Below are 17,456 nucleotides of genomic sequence, written 5' to 3'. Positions count from 1 at the left end.
GTTATGAATTTTTACCGAGGAATTTTGATAACATAATGCTCTATCGGTCGATTCCAGTGAAATCAATATTTGGCAATCAAGATTGAGATAATAAAAAAAACAGGTAAGCAATCGTTTCAAAAAAATATGCTAATGTTAGAAAACATTTACTAAAGTACTCGTTATCGTAAACTTTAAAAAATGCACTACTTATCGAATCGACGAACACCGTCAAAAATGTTTCCATAATTTAAGTTTTTAAGTTTTAAGTTACAGTAGAAATTTTACTATCTTTTTAAGGCTATCCAGACTGATCTGATGATGGAATGATAACCACACACATTTTCGAAGAAAGTGGGTTAAATATTAAACGCGTTAACGTAAACGGAAGAACCGAAAACAGACTGCCCACACGTTTGTCTGTGAGAGATAGACAACATCTAAATATAACACATAAGACGGAAAACGTTCCCGGGGAAAGCTTTGACTAAACATAGAAGTAAGATGTTGAGGAGTAGAAGACTAAGGTTGGGTAAGAGAACTAGGGTACCGACATAGCTGATACAAGTAACTTACATTTGGGCAGATGGCTGATAGTGGTTGAATTAGTATTGAGTAATGCTGCAGATATTATTATAACGTTGATTGGTAGAGCCTTACAACAGTGTAAGTCAGTCATTCCAACTCCTTTTAGTATCCTTTAACTGACGAACAACGATTACAATTCCTTCGGGGAACAATCGATTTAAGTTCCTCGCTGCATTCGGAAACGTACACAATCCGATTCTCCGACTGAAAAAATTGCCTTTTGAGTCAGCCGTTGTTTGGAACGACGATTTATTTAACTGCCCGTTAAGTACAACGGTAAAATAAGCGCAGACGTAAATACACAGCTGCTTTTGAAGAAATGCTATTAGAAGACAGCAGCTGCTACCGGGTGTAAGATGCCGAAAAAGGTTACGATTCTTTCGTTTTCTATTCGTCATTTTCGTGTGTATTATAATATTACGCCCTACGGGTAGGTAGAATATTGCCACCTTTCCGTGACCCCTCTGGATTGTCCAACGTTATAATACCCATGATTTTATGTAGGGGGTGTCGTATCTTTATGCATAGTCATAGTCGCCACACGTTTAGGTAGATCTATAGCTACAGTGATAAATTGCGCTGTCGTGTCGTCTACTATTACCAGAAAAGATGGATCGTGGATATTGATACACTATAATAAAATTGTCTGTTTAATAAAGTTGCATACCTATAGGTAGAATTTTCAGAATAAGGTACATGTGGTTATTTCCAGCAATAAATTGTTTTTATCACATAAATGAGTTCACTACTTCAAATGCCTTGAATGGAGTGAGCCAAAATTATCAGCTATTGGTTCATTGACATTAATTTTTATCTAATTGATAGGTACCAACTGCTACAGACAATTTAGCTTAAGTGTTGTTTGATAAGACCCAGTTCTCTTCTATTAGGTCTTATTAATGTTGGGACAACCATGTCATTGTATTGGTTATATTTCATTTTATACTATTATCTTAAAAACTTATATGAAAGTGAATATCATATTGCCCAGTTTTTTATTTCATTATTTATAATATCTGCCTTCTAACAAATACAATCACAGGGCTGAATGACATTCTTGAATAAGAAATTGAGGGTTAAGATAAAATGTATGCTGCAAAAATTAACCATTTGACCGAGAGTGTCATGTATTTACCAGTTATTCGTACAATAATTCATTCTTAGTCAATGCTCAATTAGCAATAGCATGTACTTCGTATTTGAATCCACAATAACTGTGCACACACAGGAAGTCTATTTGAGTAAAAGCAATATTCATAATCAAACACAACAGGTTTATCTTAGATTTAATTGGTACTTATCTTTCCTATCCATTGAAAGAATTGTGTTAAAATTATATATACTCAATATAGCTGATAAATACATTTACATACCCACCATGGGTATTAGAGACATGTAATGTGGTTTTTTTTTAATTAAATCTAACATGACTGTAAGTAAAAATATTTTTTTTCTGTAGATACAGTTACTTTTAGTTAAGATACAGTTGAAGTCTCCACACTATGCAGTGAATTTAAATTATTTGCATTGGTAAATATTGCTATTTTTGGCGTGTTACAAAACCAATGACATCAAACATCTCTTCATCAAATTGCAACATTGAAATGATCTCATCAAATTAAACATTTATAGGTATTAAATACTTAAGCAAACATCTATTTCTGTAGTTTCTGTAACTTGTGTGGTATGCTATGTATTTAGTGCTAGTACTACAAATTACATTGTGGAAGTTATTTACAATTCAAATGCCATGATTTCTTATTGAGTATGCAAGATGTCTCTTTGCATCCTAAGATGCTGTTGATTTGCAGACTACTTACACCTACTTAGTAAAAAATATTAACAAGTATAATGTTTGTTGTTATTTTATGATCATAGGTTTAACCTGATAAAAAAATGAAATAAATGCATTATTTTTATTATCATGTTTAATGCACTCTTGGCTAGAGCTAGGCCATCCCAAGATCAATGACTCCATCGAGCTTGAAGGTTATTAATAGTTATCGTGGTGTTAAATTAACGAACCAAAGACATTAGCAGTTAAACCTAAATTTAGGGAAAACTTACGAGCTAACAAAGACGCGAAACTCTTGCAAAACATGCCCAATTAATGGACAACCGCCAATTACGGTATTACGGGGGCAGCATACATAGAAAATGGAACGATCGGTCGAGCAACCGCGGCGAAATCGCTGCCCACAAGTGTGTGACGACTTGACGAGGCTACTCGACGCTGATCGATTTATACCGTCTGAAACCACGACCTACCTTCATATCTGAGACGATCTGCTGGTACAGGCTCCATAGCGGCGAGCAATCCTTCTCGGTTGTTCCCTCCATTGTCACAGAAACACCAGAAAACAATAAACACAAGATCAAACACTATCGCGGGTCACGCTCGCTTCGGTACGCCACAAATGTTGCATTTTCGATGCCAAATTGTTTCGCGATTACCTTACATTTCACTGCACGTTTAATTTTGAATCACTAAAACGATAAAAAGCACGATTTATCTACAAATCAATATTTATAAACATCAATATACCCTCCGAGTGTTGGTAACAAGGGGAGAGATGGAAACTAATATTTCTCACTGAAATACACTGCCGCCGTCTTCGTTTATTATTCACACGCGATGTTCAGTATTTTAGAGAGACACATTCATTCAGAAAAACCAATATTTAATACAATTAAATGTATTTCGAATTCGCGCAAAAATACAACTGCCGAAAGCAATCCACCATACTCGTTACCGCTCGCCGCCAGAAAATAAAATTTTGTTGACGGAACTTCACGGAACGGAGTAAACCTTTGTTTCCACAAGAAACCGCCTGTGGCGCTAGTATAGGCCTTTTTTATGTTGCCATAATAAAAAAAAATATTTATTAATCTGTGGTTGACAAAAAGGATATTCAGTATAGCCTGACAAGAAAGAGTCAATATTAAGTACTTGTACTTATGTTCCTTGAGGGTGTGACTTTTCATAAGCAAATTATTGAAATAAATGGCCATAGCAGCATAGCACAACGGTCAACGGCAACGGCGACGCCCAAGGGTCGAGTAGGGTTACACTAACTTGCCAGGCTGTATAGCTCGATATAAAATTGTTAATATTCTAAGATCTGAAAATTTTAACTGTTTTTGTAGATGGTAATAAAACACAGACAAGTTCCAAAAAAAAACTGTCAATGTCAACACTTTTGTTTGAATTTCGCACAATTTTTTCAGTGTGTTTGAAGATTTTAATTGCGTTTTTCATGTTTTTCACATTTAGTTATGAATATTTTGTAAAATGTCCAAAGTAATTAACACAGAAGGCTATAAGCCTGGCAGTATATACCGTGTAGCTTTGGAAAACTTCGTGTAAGTGTGTTTTTCAGGCCTATACATTTGCGCGGGTTTTAGAGTGTACCGTTCAAACAATTCTGTTAATTATTTTAATTTCAACAGGACATACAGACAAGTCGAATTGTTTCCTGGGCGATCTTTAAACTTGATTATTGGTCCAAATGGAACTGGAAAATCTACATTTGTCTGTGCTATTGTGTTGGGGTTATGCGGTAAAACCAGTGTCATCGGAAGAGCCAAAAAAGTAAGTACTTAATTTCTTTATATAAAGTGTACAAACATTCCATTAATTATATTCTATACAATATTCTAACTGTGACTCACACAGCCTCAAAATTGGTGATTATAATATCTATTTAATCTCCTCCATAGTTACTGCTACATGTAAAAATGCGTACCTCACTCACACGACATTAACTACCTGTCTTCATCATCAGATATCAGAATACGTCCGCAGCGGCTGCCAACAGGCCTCCATAGAGATAGAACTTTATAGAGATGCTGGCAAGAGGAACGTCATCATCACTCGCACCTTCAATCTGGAGTGTGCGTCGACGTGGAGCATCGACCACAAAAGCGTCCGCGAGAAACAAGTGCAAGAGCTGATCACTGGCATGAATATTGAGGTATTGTTTTTAGCATCTGTTGCCGCTACACAGGTTATATGAAAGAGAGATTTATTTCTTCTTAGAATTATATTTAGCCACAACCTTCTCTGGGTTGACAACCCTAGATAGCAAGCATGACGAAGAAGAAACCTGACCATAAATTCTAGCTTGCATTTCACAAATGGTGGATTGTTCCAGGCTAAGTATACATTTACATAAATACTCATATAAGGTAATTTCAGATTCCTGATAAAGTATGAGTGTTTGATGTTTTTGCTGTTATCTATTGTAGTCCCACTCCAACACTCAATAGGCTTTGATAATTTCTTAGTAAAATAGAAAGAGCATGATTATAGTTATTGCATTATGATTATAACTATACAAGCAATAGTAGTATAGTATATTCAAAAGTACAGATATATTATTGCATTCAATAAGGGTACCATAGCCCAATTTACACTAATGTAAATGTAACAGATAGGTAGTCTAACAAATTATGAATAGAACACAATTTAACATCAAACACATAACACTCTGTTCATTTTGCATAATAGGTAGTAATGTTTTTATTTAATCAGGCCAGTGGTTTATGAATCAAGCAGACACACATACAAATAAATCTATCCTCTTTCAATATTACTACCCTTATACTGGTATAGATTGTAAACTAACCACTTCCAGGTCGACAACCTCTGCCAAATGCTGCCGCAAGACCGAGTGCAAGACTTCTCCAAGATGGACCCTCAGCAGCTGCTCCGTAGCACCCTCTCTGCAGTTGGGGGGCAGGAGTCTGTCAGCCAACTGGACGAGCTCATCGAGACCAGGCAGAAACAACGGAGCATCGGGACCAAGCTGACAAGCAATATGCAGCTACTGCAAGAGCAGATTCGACTTAATGAGAGGTGAGGGTTTATAATAAAGGGGTGATGGTGTAGTGGTTTGTGACAATCAAAATAGTACACACACACACACATCACATAATCCATTGCAGGACATGGGCCTCCTTAAATATTGGCGAAGGGCTGTGTGTGTGTAGGGTAACCAAACAATAAGGTAAAAGCATCAATTAGTATTCTATAGCAACAATTCTTTTGTACCTAATGTATAACACTGCAATAATTAATAAATAAATAAATTACATAACATATAGGTACAAATGTATTTTAATGTAATTTTGACGATCAAATGGCGTAGTGGTTAGTGACCCTGACTGCTATGCCGAAGGTCCCGGGTTCGATTCCCGGCTGGGGCAGATATTTGTTTAAAGACAAATATTTGTACTCGGGTCTTGGGTGTTGATATTTATATTTAATATCTATCTATCTATGTATTTGTGTAGATATATCAGCTGTCCGATACCCATAACACAGGTTCTGCCTAGCTTGGGGTCGGATGGCCGTGTGTGAGATGTCCCCACATATTATTATATTATTATATTATTAATGTATTCCTTGTCACTTATATTTTACTAACGTATAGGAACATAACAGCAACTTTTAGGATTTAATCCTTCATATCTAAATTGTACTATCTTACATCCACAGACTAAAACTCCAAATCGACGCCATGCAACAAAGGAAAGAGATTGAAGAAAAAATCGAGTTGTGTGAGAAAAAGAAACTCTGGCTGGAATACCAAGACTTGAGGGAGAAAGTGATAGAATACACGAATGACAAGAAAGAAGCAGTCAAACTGGTCAACTCTCACAAGAGCAAAGTGGAGCCGCTAGAGAAAATCATGGAGATGGCTAAGAGAAGCATCAGCCAGTTGGAGCAACAGAAGTTGGCTGCTGTAAGTATTTTTTTTACAGTTTAAGTGTTGAGGCACTCTTTGGGAGAGACTTATGACTAGCAGTGGACGATTGCGGGTTGATGAACTTGATGATGATGATATACTAGAAATATGGAGATATGTCCCCTATTTCATTGGCAATAAAATAACACTGGAATAAAGTGTATGCAACTATACACATCTGCCTACCTTACCAAACTCTTGACTAGTACAAGGCGTGACTGTATAAGTTATAGCTTATAAATGCGTAAAATTATTTATATTACAGAGTCGAGAAACACTCAAGATCAAGGACAAAGTTAAAGAGACACTCGAAAGCATCAAAACTCAGCAGTACCGCATCAAAGAGATTGAATCTTCACTTCAGGAGAAGATAGAAAGGCACAGAAACAGACAGAGAGAAATAGATGAGGCTAAAGCGAAGTTGGATAAACTGGTGACAGATAAAAATAAACTGGTGGAAACTGTCGGAGATGGTAAGAAATAAAACATGCATAATACAAATATACATTATGTACCGTTCGATTAATTCTGAAAAGTGATGACCTTTTGGATGGTTTTTCACCATAGATGTTGCAATGGATGCGTTTAATATCCAACAATCATATTCTTTGGTCCGCATATAGTATCAGATTTCTTTCTCCCGAAAGTCACAAAAAGATATCGAGAGTTAACCAACCAATGGTTGTTGAACCTTTTTCCGAACCCCAAGTTTGCAACCCTTTACAAAGAAACTTTGACTTTAATGATTATGGTAATCCCAATCTACATAATATAATACATACGTGAAACTTTCAGAAACAAAAGTGAAGCTAGACCTAGATGAACTAAAGAACCCGCTTCGAAACACAAACCTGGCGATCGATCGACTGAAGAAAAACAAGGGAGAGGTCCAATACGATCTAGAGACCAATGTCTCACCGCAAATTAGGCTATATCAGAACAAGTTAGTATGATTTTAACATTATGCACTTGACAGTCTGCTGTTTTCACAGTTGGCGATTGTTTGTTATGTTTCGTTTTTGCCGGTAAATGGTATGTAATGCTTTTGTATATGCTGTTGATTCTGAAACGGTTCATCCACAGTCAACTGACCCTCTATTAGCTCTCAGAATATTCCGCCCAACAGACGTTTCATCCACAAACTTATGCGTTTAACTTTCATTAGGCCCACTTGCGTGGATCTCAGGGTTAAAAATATAAACTCAGAGGTAACTAACTCAGGGTTAACTTTGTAAAATTTTAACCCGGACTTTTGATTGCGCTGATGGAAAATAACCCTGAGTTAGCTAACCTGACGTTTCTTTTTGCACTCTGTGAATCTATGTCCCGTTCCAGGCTGAAAGGGACCAAGTTTCTATTGCCGTAAAAAAACATTGTCTTCTATCTCGTTTTCACCTCACGTCTTACGATAAAACTATCCCTCTCTATTTCCATTTTCGCAATCTGTCAGTAATTTGTAATTTTGTTTACAAAGTGTCATATTTGTGATTTCCTTGTAGATATACATTACGAAAATTATAAAAAATTTAAAAGAAGCGGCGGTAGCTCAGTCGGGTAAGCGCTCGCTTCTCACACAAAAGATGCGTGTTTGGATCCTAGCGCAGACATACCAATGAGTTCTTTGGAATTTAAGTACAATGTGTGGCAACTTACTACCACACATTCTACTTACCACAAAACGTTCAAGAACCTTATCATAAGCAGCTATCTTCAATCTAACCGTACCAGCAAGCAATACTCAACCAATAACAACAGCAAGTATTGATTTTATTGAACACATCGCGGTTGCAAGTTGTGCTTTAGATAACAGCAAAGATAGCCCTGAAAAGAGCTGTTTCTGGAAACAAAGAGGGAGTTCCGAAAATAACAGTTCAGCAAGCTCAAGCAATCAGCAGCAGCGACCACCACCGTCACCGCGGCAGCTCGGAGAGGAGAGCCTCCGACAGCGCAGAAAAGGAACGAGTCCCCGTGCATTCCCAACGCCACGAGTATTTAAGTTAGCACTGCGCGTATAAGTAGGCTTATTTTCTGTAAATAAATTATTATTATTCTGTCCACTCTGAGTATTATTTTCTACCTACTGTACGCAATATCTCCAAAAATGTATACCATAGCTCTTACGGTGAAAAAAAAATCGTGATCTAGATGTGTACCCTAAAGTGCATTGTACTCTTTCAAAAACGGCGATACGGCTCGCGACCTATCAAGTGAGCATATATATGTATGTAACCACACCATCGTGCTCTTAATTTCCCAAGGACCATTTGCTACTTTGCTAGATAGTGGAAAAATATAAGAATGATGAGTTAATCATCATAATCAAACATTTCCAACGAATACAAGAATATTGATAATAACCTTTTCTTTTGACGTAAGCCGGGTTAGCGTCTTAACCCTCCAATATTGGGGGGTTAAATATTTAAGAGTTTATCCCAAGGTTAGCGCTCATATTTAAGCGATGCAAGACAAATTAATAATCTAACCCTCCTTATGTCAAATATCTCCGAGTTAATTCGCTAACCCAGGTCTGCGCAAGTGGGGCTTAGACTTTTAAATACGGTAATCTAACCGTTCATTGATTAATTGAATGTTGATGAAGCATTACATCATCCCCCATTTGCACAATTATCACACTTATGGTTGTCATATTGATGTCGATTATAAGGCGCAAATTCAAAGTTTGTTTATAATTCGACAATAAATCTACGACAGTATGTAATTCTAATTTTACAAACATTTGACAAAAAATATATATAGTTTGACATGGACAATACCCATGCAACCTAATAAAGCCATATTGCTATGTCGCATCGCAACACTACAATTATCACAATTGAGGTTTATTTCATCACTACTTACTCCGCTGGCTCAGCGACCCAAAGTGAGTCTTGGGTATTTCATCACTATGACATTTTTATTTTTATTCCAGAATCCGTCAACTACAAGACGTGGGTGAGAAGCGTCTGGCTGTCCTCCGTGAGTCTAGTGAAGATGCGTACAAGGCGGTGATGTGGCTGCGACAGAATAGAGACATGTTTGAGGAGGAAGTGTACGAGCCTATGGTTTTAGAGGTAAATCTAATCTATAGTATACTATACAGGGTGTTGCAAAAAGGGTATACTATACAGGGTGTTGCAAAAAGGGTATACTATACAGGGTGTTGCAAAAAGGGTTTAAAATACAGGGTGTTGCAAAAAGGGTATACTATACAGGGTGTTGCAAAAAGGGTATACTATACAGGGTGTTGCAAAAAGTACTATACAGGGTGTTGCAAAAAGTACTATACAGGGTGTTGCAAAAAGGGTATACTATACAGGATGTTGCAAAAAGGGTAAGTATACTAAGCCGAACCAGCATGTGCAGCATGTTATATCTAAGCCCGAATCTGAAATCAGAATTTCAAAATTCGCGAAAAAAAAAACACTCTAAATTTCTATGGAAAATGATTTTTTTTCCACGAATTTTGAAATTCTGATTTTCGTTTCGGGCTTACATATAACATGTTCCAAATTTTGCAACACCCTGTATAGTTACATAAGTGCGAGTAGGAAGTATAGACATGCCTACGGTGAGAGTGAGACAGCACGATGTGGGCCAGGCCTACGGTGAGAGTGAGACGGCGCGATGTGGGTCAGGCCTACGGTTAGAGTGAGACGGCACGATGTGGGCCACGCCTACGGTTAGAGTGAGACGGCACGATGTGGGCCAGCCCTACGGTTAGAGTGAGACGGCACGATGTGGGCCACGCCTACGGTGAGAGTGAGACGGCGCGATGTGGGTCAGGCCTACGGTTAGAGTGAGACGGCACGATGTGGGCCACGCCTACGGTTAGAGTGAGACGGCACGATGTGGGCCAGCCCTACGGTTAGAGTGAGACGGCACGATGTGGGCCACGCCTACGGTGAGAGTGAGACGGCGCGATGTGGGTCACGCCTACGGTTAGAGTGAGACGGCACGATGCGGCTGCCTCGCGGGTGGGAAGCGTCCGGCTGCTGCGAGAGTGTAGTGAAGACGCGGACACGGCGGCGACGCGGCACAGACAGAACAAGCACGTGTTTGAGGGGGAAGCGTACGAGCCTATGGTTTTGGAGGTAAATCTACCTATATATTATTATATGAAAGAAAGCCATGTTAGTTACAGTATTTAGTAATCAAGGCGGAACCGATTTGGCTGAAAATGTAAAGCTTAAACCAGAATAAGTGCCAATTTCTTCATAGTAACAGACAGGAATTGATTTATAAATTAAACGTCAACTCCATATAAAATTCATGACAGATGTGTCAAAAGTTAACCACTACTCCCTGGTTATGCTCTAACCGACTATGGAGAAATTGGCACTAAGTTACATAAGATACTTGTTACCCCGTCCCGGGAGAAACAAAAGCGAACGGATTTACAAAAAGATAATATACGTGAATAAAGAAAGAACATGGAAAAGGTGGCCGTTCAATAAGTGAGGGTAAGAAGTATAGACAGGCCTACGGTTAGAGTGAGACGGCGCGATGTGGCTGCCTCGCGGGTGGGAAGCGTCCGGCCGCTGCGAGAGTGTAGTGAAGACGCGGACACGGCGGCGACGCGGCACAGACAGAACAAGCACATGTTTGAGGGGCAAGTGTGCGAGCCTATGGTTTTAGAGGTAACGTTACAATGGGAGGTAACGCGTGTGAATTTGCCGCTAGGGGCGCTGGTGTTGACTGAGGTCAAGTGACATTTACTTTTCATATAATTTGTTTGGCGGGCTTCGTGATAAATTATAATTTCGTTCATTTCCCTGTTAAAAAGTGATCTCTTTTCGCGAAATTATCGCAAATATGGATTATTTGTCGATGAATGTGCACGCTTTGAAAGCTGAATTAAGGAAAAGAGGCGCTAAAATAAGCGGTCTCAAAGAGCAGCTAATTCAGAGGTTAGTTTGTTTACTGTTCACAAACTTATTTTTTACGAAGTGTATGCTTGTTTGCTTAGGTAACAGTTATGTTTTTTCTTTTTACAGACACCAAGACTATGACCGTAACAGTAACTTGGTTGGAAACGTAGAGGACAACAAAATGATTCAGTGTATACTGTTGAGTGGCCTTCAGAAACTTTGTATAGCAGTGTGAACACTAAAAATGAAACTCCAGATCTAGATATTGTCACCAATAAGTACTTTGGAATTTATGTATTTGTATACCATCGCTCTTACGGTGAATGAAAACATCGTGATAAAACCTGCACATCTAGATTTTCGAACCCACCAACCTGCAGTGGACCAGCGTGGTAGGAAATGGTCCAAGCTTAGGAGTGGAGTTTAGACCTTAAGGCGATATGCACAAAGGCCCCATTCGAGTGAGCCAGGTGCAGGTACTGACACCCCCACAAATAATAGAATAGTATACCTACTATACTACCATTATTTAATTTCAACTAACAACTCAACCAGCATTCATTGTGTGGATTACTAATGTGATATTTTTTTTGTAGTAGGATAAATAAAAGTTAAATAAGTGTGTAATTCTTTTATTTTTATTGTATTTGGGTGAAATCGCCAAAATTTGTACATTTTTTGGCCATTTCTCTTGGTTGCACTAAAACCTACTAAATGTGAAAAATATAACAACTTCACATAGAAAATTTTGGTAAATCATATTAGTAGAATAAGTAACGTATTCAATTATTTGTATTTTATCATATTTTGTACAGTGGTTATTGAAATTTACATACATTTAAATCTTAATAAAAATATCATATTTCTTTGTTATGCTCTTTGTAACAGTATTTTTTTGTTTAAAATAGTATTAAATCTAAATTATTTTACTGGCATCACCACGAGCAAAAGTTTTTTTAGAAGTGGCGTTAGTGTCGCGTCTCCGCCATTTTGTTTGTAGTCGTTATCGAAGTTATAGTGAACTCGGAAGAAAAAAGACTTTTCAGTGTTCCCCTTTGTAACAACCGACAAATTAAGTTAAAGGAAAGTATTTACAAAGTAATTCCTGCACGTAAAATCATAATTTCAGTCTGTTTACTATGCAGTTGGTCAAATTTTCGGAAAACTAAATCCACGTGTGTTAAAATATTTTTAGCTTATGAACGTAAGAATTTTTGTTCCATTTTGTTACAATTTTCTTTGTAACGTTACAAAAAGGAAAGCTAAGGGCACATTCAGACTGACAAGAATGTGATGACATTTTTTAAACTAATAAATTACAAAAACATATTAGTTGTACAGAAGTTTAATTTCAATTATCCTAACTAGTGATACCTAATACCAAAATAATTAATAATTCAATTAATAAAAAAAAAACCTCATAGATATATATATTTTTTAAATATTTTTGTTCAAAAATTACGAAAGTAGTTCGTGTTTTAATTATTGAATAGGTACCGGTCAAAATCATAACCATCCTTTTCGCTTCGCCGTAGTGCTGATTAAATAAAAATTGTTTTATTTATTCATAGCAGTGTGATCGAGTCCGTATAGTTCCTTTTTGTAACATTTTTGTAACGTTTCCCTTTTGTTACGTACAAATTTTGGCGATTTCACCCATTTATTAAAGCCTAATCCTTATTTACATTATGTTCTTTCTGAAATTGGTTATAATGATTTTCACAAACACGAGATTGTCGGAAAATAATTATTTCACAAGCCACTGTTTTAGAACAGTTTTATCACTTGGTAACATAATATGTCCTCCTTTTCTTTCCGAACGTATAACGGATCTGCACAACATTGCGGCATAGTAACTCGATATGATGATAGTTATTTTATAATTAATAAGCTTATGAGATTCAAGATTTTCAAACTTTATTTCGCGCCAATTTGATAAAGTCGCCTTTGATAAGTTTGACAGCTATGGTACCTCTTGACCTCAGTCAACAGTGGCGCCAACTGGTGAGCAAAAAAACGGTAGTCCCCATTAAATTATGATGAAATTCGGTATGCTAAAGTCTGCCAATAGAACGATACGTCACTTATTCGCGGGACAATCAACTGTTGATAAACCGGTAAGAATCTGTCAATTTAGTATCTGAAATTAAAAAACCTACCACCCTGGAAAATAACTTTGCATGTGTATGGTTGTTACTCTTCCAAGCAAAAACTTCTGAAAGGATTATGATGAAATTTGGTATCCCGGAAGTTGACAACATGAATGAACGCATAGGGTATGTTTTACCCCGCAATTCCTAATGGAAATGAAAGGGAATTAATAACAATACAAATATACTCCCACTTATGTAACAGCCGCCATTTTCACATAGATTTTTTTATCTGAATTTGTTATACAGGGTCTTGCAAAATTGGTATACTAAGCCGAAAGGGGATGACTCAGAGGGTCATTCTGAATAATTTTGTTATCATATACACCACTATCTGAGTTGCAAAGCAATTATCCCTCCCATTCTTCAAAAGTAATCCTCCTTACATTTTTAAGGGTCTAGAATAAGTCCTTTTGAGCCTCTCAGTATAACATATCTACACTTTAACTAACATAAAACCTCCTTATACCACAGATAAACTTCACAGACCAGAAATTCGCGCGATACCTCGAGAACACAGTAGCTAACCGCGACCTACTAGCGTTTACCTTCACTAACAGTAGAGACATGAATCTGTTCATGAGAACTGTAAGGAGTGAACTCAAGTTGAAGAGGGTCAACGCTGTTTGCAGCAGTCAGGGAGGCAGTATGCATCCTCCGAAGAGTATTGATCAACTCAGGTTAGTAGTAAATGAATAGTTGAGTTGAGTGAATGTTGAATTTAAATTCCAAAATAAATAGTTATATTTTGATGTCATCATTTATCGAGGATCTATCCATGTATTAGTGATGTAACGAATGTGTGTTTTTGGACATTCGCGAATGCGAATGCGAATGCGAATATCTGATATCGATATTCGCGAATGCGAATGCGAATATTCAGTTTGTGTTCAAATTTGGTGCCATTTGTATGGTATGGTGGCAGTCTCGTACTGAACGAGGTACGTTCCGTTCTAGGCGCATTCCGAATTAGACTAGCCAATACTACTCGCAGTTTTTTTTAAAGTAGTTACAAGTGTAGTTAGCTCCGTAACTGTTACGGTACAAAGCGACTGTGTGCGATTTCTGAGGACGACATACACGAAACATTTAAGTAAACGTATTTAAATCTATGGCTGTCTTGCTCTGACACTACAGGGCTATTGGCAAGCAGACCCGATCCCTTGATCTGGTCTACTTGATATCTTGAAAGCAAGAGGTGATAGAGAAAGACATTTCCAGGCAATCGAACCCCACAATGCATCATCCGAAACTTAGCCACCTTTAAACTATTTAAGGTTTTTTATTTTTTTCCAAAATTTTAAGCTTAAAACCGGAAATTAAAAAAAACTAGCTACACTTCTATGTATAACTTTCCCGGTTCCCCTGCATAAGCAACACCCCGACAAACCAATCAAATGTGCATTACTTGACCAAAATTAGACACAATACCTCAAAATAGTTAAACATTTTAAAAAATATATTCAAAACGTTAAAACAAATAAGTTAAATTAAAAAAAGAATGTCATATGACCATTTTTTGTGCACTTCAGCTTAAAAACATTGTTAACTTAAATATAAGCTTTCAAATAAAATATTTCAATATCAAATCGATTTAGGTATCATTAAGATGTGGCCAAAACAACCATACTAAAGTCAACAGGACTGAAAACAATCACACTTTTTACCTGGGCTAATCTTGTTAGTTTTCCTATTGAATTTTGTTTTGAGGTATTGTATCTTTGTGTCTAATCCAAGTCAAACAATGCACACTTGACCACTTTAACCAGCCTATCAAGGTGTCACCTATGCAAAACAACAAAAAAAAAACACTAAAATATGGGTAATTTTTTTTTTTACTAAATTAAAAAAAAACTTAAATATCAAACATCTTAGAAACGGCTAAGCCCCGGACAGTTAATGCATTACTTAGGGTTCAATCGACTGTGCCCTCCTCTATCACCTCCTGAAAGGATCCAAGGTCCACCCGCAAACAACGCTTTTTGTTTATTTAAAGAGTTTATTTATGTTTAAGTCCTATGAAACTATTAACTATGATATCAAAAGTTTCATTTCCCAAAGTAGGTAAATACTTAAATAATACCAAATCATAAAGTAAGACCGGAAATGTGATTAAGAGGGTAACTTGTAATAAAAAGGTTATAGACTAATGGATTTTGATTTTGTTAACCTACCATTATTTTTAAATAGTTTTTTTTTATAAGTAGTAAGTACTGATATTCGCAAAACATTCGCACAAAATTTTGCGAATGCGAATGCGAATGCGAATATCCAAAAAAGTGCGAATATTCGCGAATGCGAATGCGAATGCGAATATTCGTTACATCACTACCATGTATTATTGTTAAGTCATCCATGAACCAGTCGTTAAATCATCGATAAATCATCGTTTAGTCATTGACGACTTAGGGCCCCTTGCACCAACAAATTAAATCCAGATTTAGTGTCAAATGTCGATTTAAGAAACGTCAGTCCATATAAAATTTGACACTAAATCGAGATTTAACACTAAATCTAGATTTAATTTGTTGGTGCAAGTGGCCCTTAATAAATGTTAATGCTAAAACGATTTTTTTTATTTTGACATGACATGTTTCACATTCATCGTAAACACATTGATGAATTTCTGTCCATGGTTATGTAGTAGGTAGGTACTAGGTAGTAGGGAAGTCATCGCAATCTGCTTGTTTTGGGACCTCAGAAAATGAAAATATTCCTACCTCATATCGTATAGGATTTTTGGCTTGCTTACCGCTGTTGTCAATGACAAAATTCCAACCGGGGAAAAGACGGTTCAGCAATTCACCTCAACCTACCCTGCAAGAGTGTAAAAAGTGTAATTTACATTATATTTACGTTGTATTCTCCCCTGTTTCAGTTACCTAGGCTTCTACACATACCTAGTCGACACGATAACGGCTCCAGACCCGATACTGAGGTATCTGTGCAAGCAGTACAACATACATCGTATACCCATCGGCAATGAACACACGTATAACAATAGTGGGAAAGTGCCGCCTAATATTACGTACTTCTTTACTGGTAAGTGGAGGTTATTTAGGAAAGAAAGAAAGGAATACTTCATTTATTTTTTCAGACTGGCTACTGAAATGTTAACTTGAGGGTATGTTATGGTTTGGGATTGTTTCCATATTATAAACTATGGAGGTTAACGTTTTCTGGCATACAAAGTGGCTCCTCTAGCGAAGAATATCGTGAAACTTTAGATAGAAAAATTATTCAGATGACAAATAAACTTAATTTTTTTTTAAACTATAAAAAACTTGTTGTAATAACTCCCAAAGCGCGGTAGATTTCCAAAAGATAAAGTACACAATTTGCAGAATGCCCCCCTACGTACTTTTCAGCGTACTATATTACCCTTTTTAACACTCTGTGTAGCATAATACCAGTTTAGATTAATTATAGTAACGAATCTCCTGTATAAAATGCTTACCCTGTGTGTTCGCAGAAAACCATAGATTCGTGGTTCGCGTCTCATCCTACAGTGGAGTGAAGTCGAGCTCTACCATCGAGATTCAGCCGGCGAAGTTAATGACCAACAGTATGGACGTAGAAAAACTAAACAGCTTTAATACCCAGTAAGTATGATATTTTGTAAATAAAACAGCCGCAGATGTCATTTACTTGCTGTAACGCACACAGATAAAGAAACAATATGCAAAATGGCGACCGCTCCATACCTGGTATTGGGAAGGAGCATACGAAAAGGACTTACAAATAGCATACGGGCAAATCTACATTATTGGTCTGTGTCCGTTTGCATTCTAGTGTAATATAACTTGGACGTTTAAGTATTTTAACTATTTACAGATTAGCACGGTTCGAACAGACAGCGACAGAACATGCAGCTAAATTAAAAGAATTTGACAAAAAAATCGCACTTCTAGAGCAAGATTACAACGCGTTCGTTCTAAAGAGGAAGAAGATTATGGATGGAGTGGAAAAGGTACGTCACTTAGCATTTTAAGCAACAGCTTTACAAATAATTAATTTGAATTTGAAGCTTTTGATCTAAAAGTTTTAATCACTTATAGAAAAAAAAACTATGGCAAATGTGACTGACAAAGCTTAAGTACTCATCACAACATATTTCGTAA

General features: G+C 37.0%; 2 protein-coding genes across 2 annotated transcripts in view; one reads left to right on the top strand and one right to left on the bottom strand.

Annotated features, from left to right (window-relative positions):
- LOC105393462 overlaps positions 1-3,346 on the bottom strand; it is a 124,194-nt gene extending 120,848 nt beyond the window's left edge. The window contains exon 1 of the mRNA XM_048631394.1: positions 2,836-3,346. Coding sequence (XP_048487351.1) covers positions 2,836-2,907 — 72 coding nt within the window. The 5' untranslated portion in view covers positions 2,908-3,346. The remainder of the gene's footprint in view (positions 1-2,835) is intronic.
- Positions 3,347-3,752: 406 nt separating this feature from the next.
- The window catches only part of LOC105393836 (structural maintenance of chromosomes protein 5), a 23,278-nt gene continuing 9,574 nt past the window's right edge, over positions 3,753-17,456 (top strand). Inside the window, exons 1-12 of the mRNA XM_048631290.1 lie at positions 3,753-3,930; positions 4,018-4,159; positions 4,353-4,541; positions 5,205-5,425; positions 6,068-6,314; positions 6,583-6,790; positions 7,113-7,260; positions 9,247-9,388; positions 13,810-14,015; positions 16,214-16,377; positions 16,808-16,937; positions 17,170-17,305. Coding sequence (XP_048487247.1) covers positions 3,860-3,930; positions 4,018-4,159; positions 4,353-4,541; positions 5,205-5,425; positions 6,068-6,314; positions 6,583-6,790; positions 7,113-7,260; positions 9,247-9,388; positions 13,810-14,015; positions 16,214-16,377; positions 16,808-16,937; positions 17,170-17,305 — 2,004 coding nt within the window. The 5' untranslated portion in view covers positions 3,753-3,859. The remainder of the gene's footprint in view (positions 3,931-4,017; positions 4,160-4,352; positions 4,542-5,204; positions 5,426-6,067; positions 6,315-6,582; positions 6,791-7,112; positions 7,261-9,246; positions 9,389-13,809; positions 14,016-16,213; positions 16,378-16,807; positions 16,938-17,169; positions 17,306-17,456) is intronic.

This window comes from Plutella xylostella, chromosome 28 (genome assembly GCF_932276165.1).
Source record: "Plutella xylostella chromosome 28, ilPluXylo3.1, whole genome shotgun sequence".
NCBI lineage: Eukaryota > Metazoa > Arthropoda > Insecta > Lepidoptera > Plutellidae > Plutella > Plutella xylostella.
The sequence above is the reverse complement of the archived record's forward strand: the minus strand, read 5'-3'. Positions and strand labels throughout refer to the sequence as shown.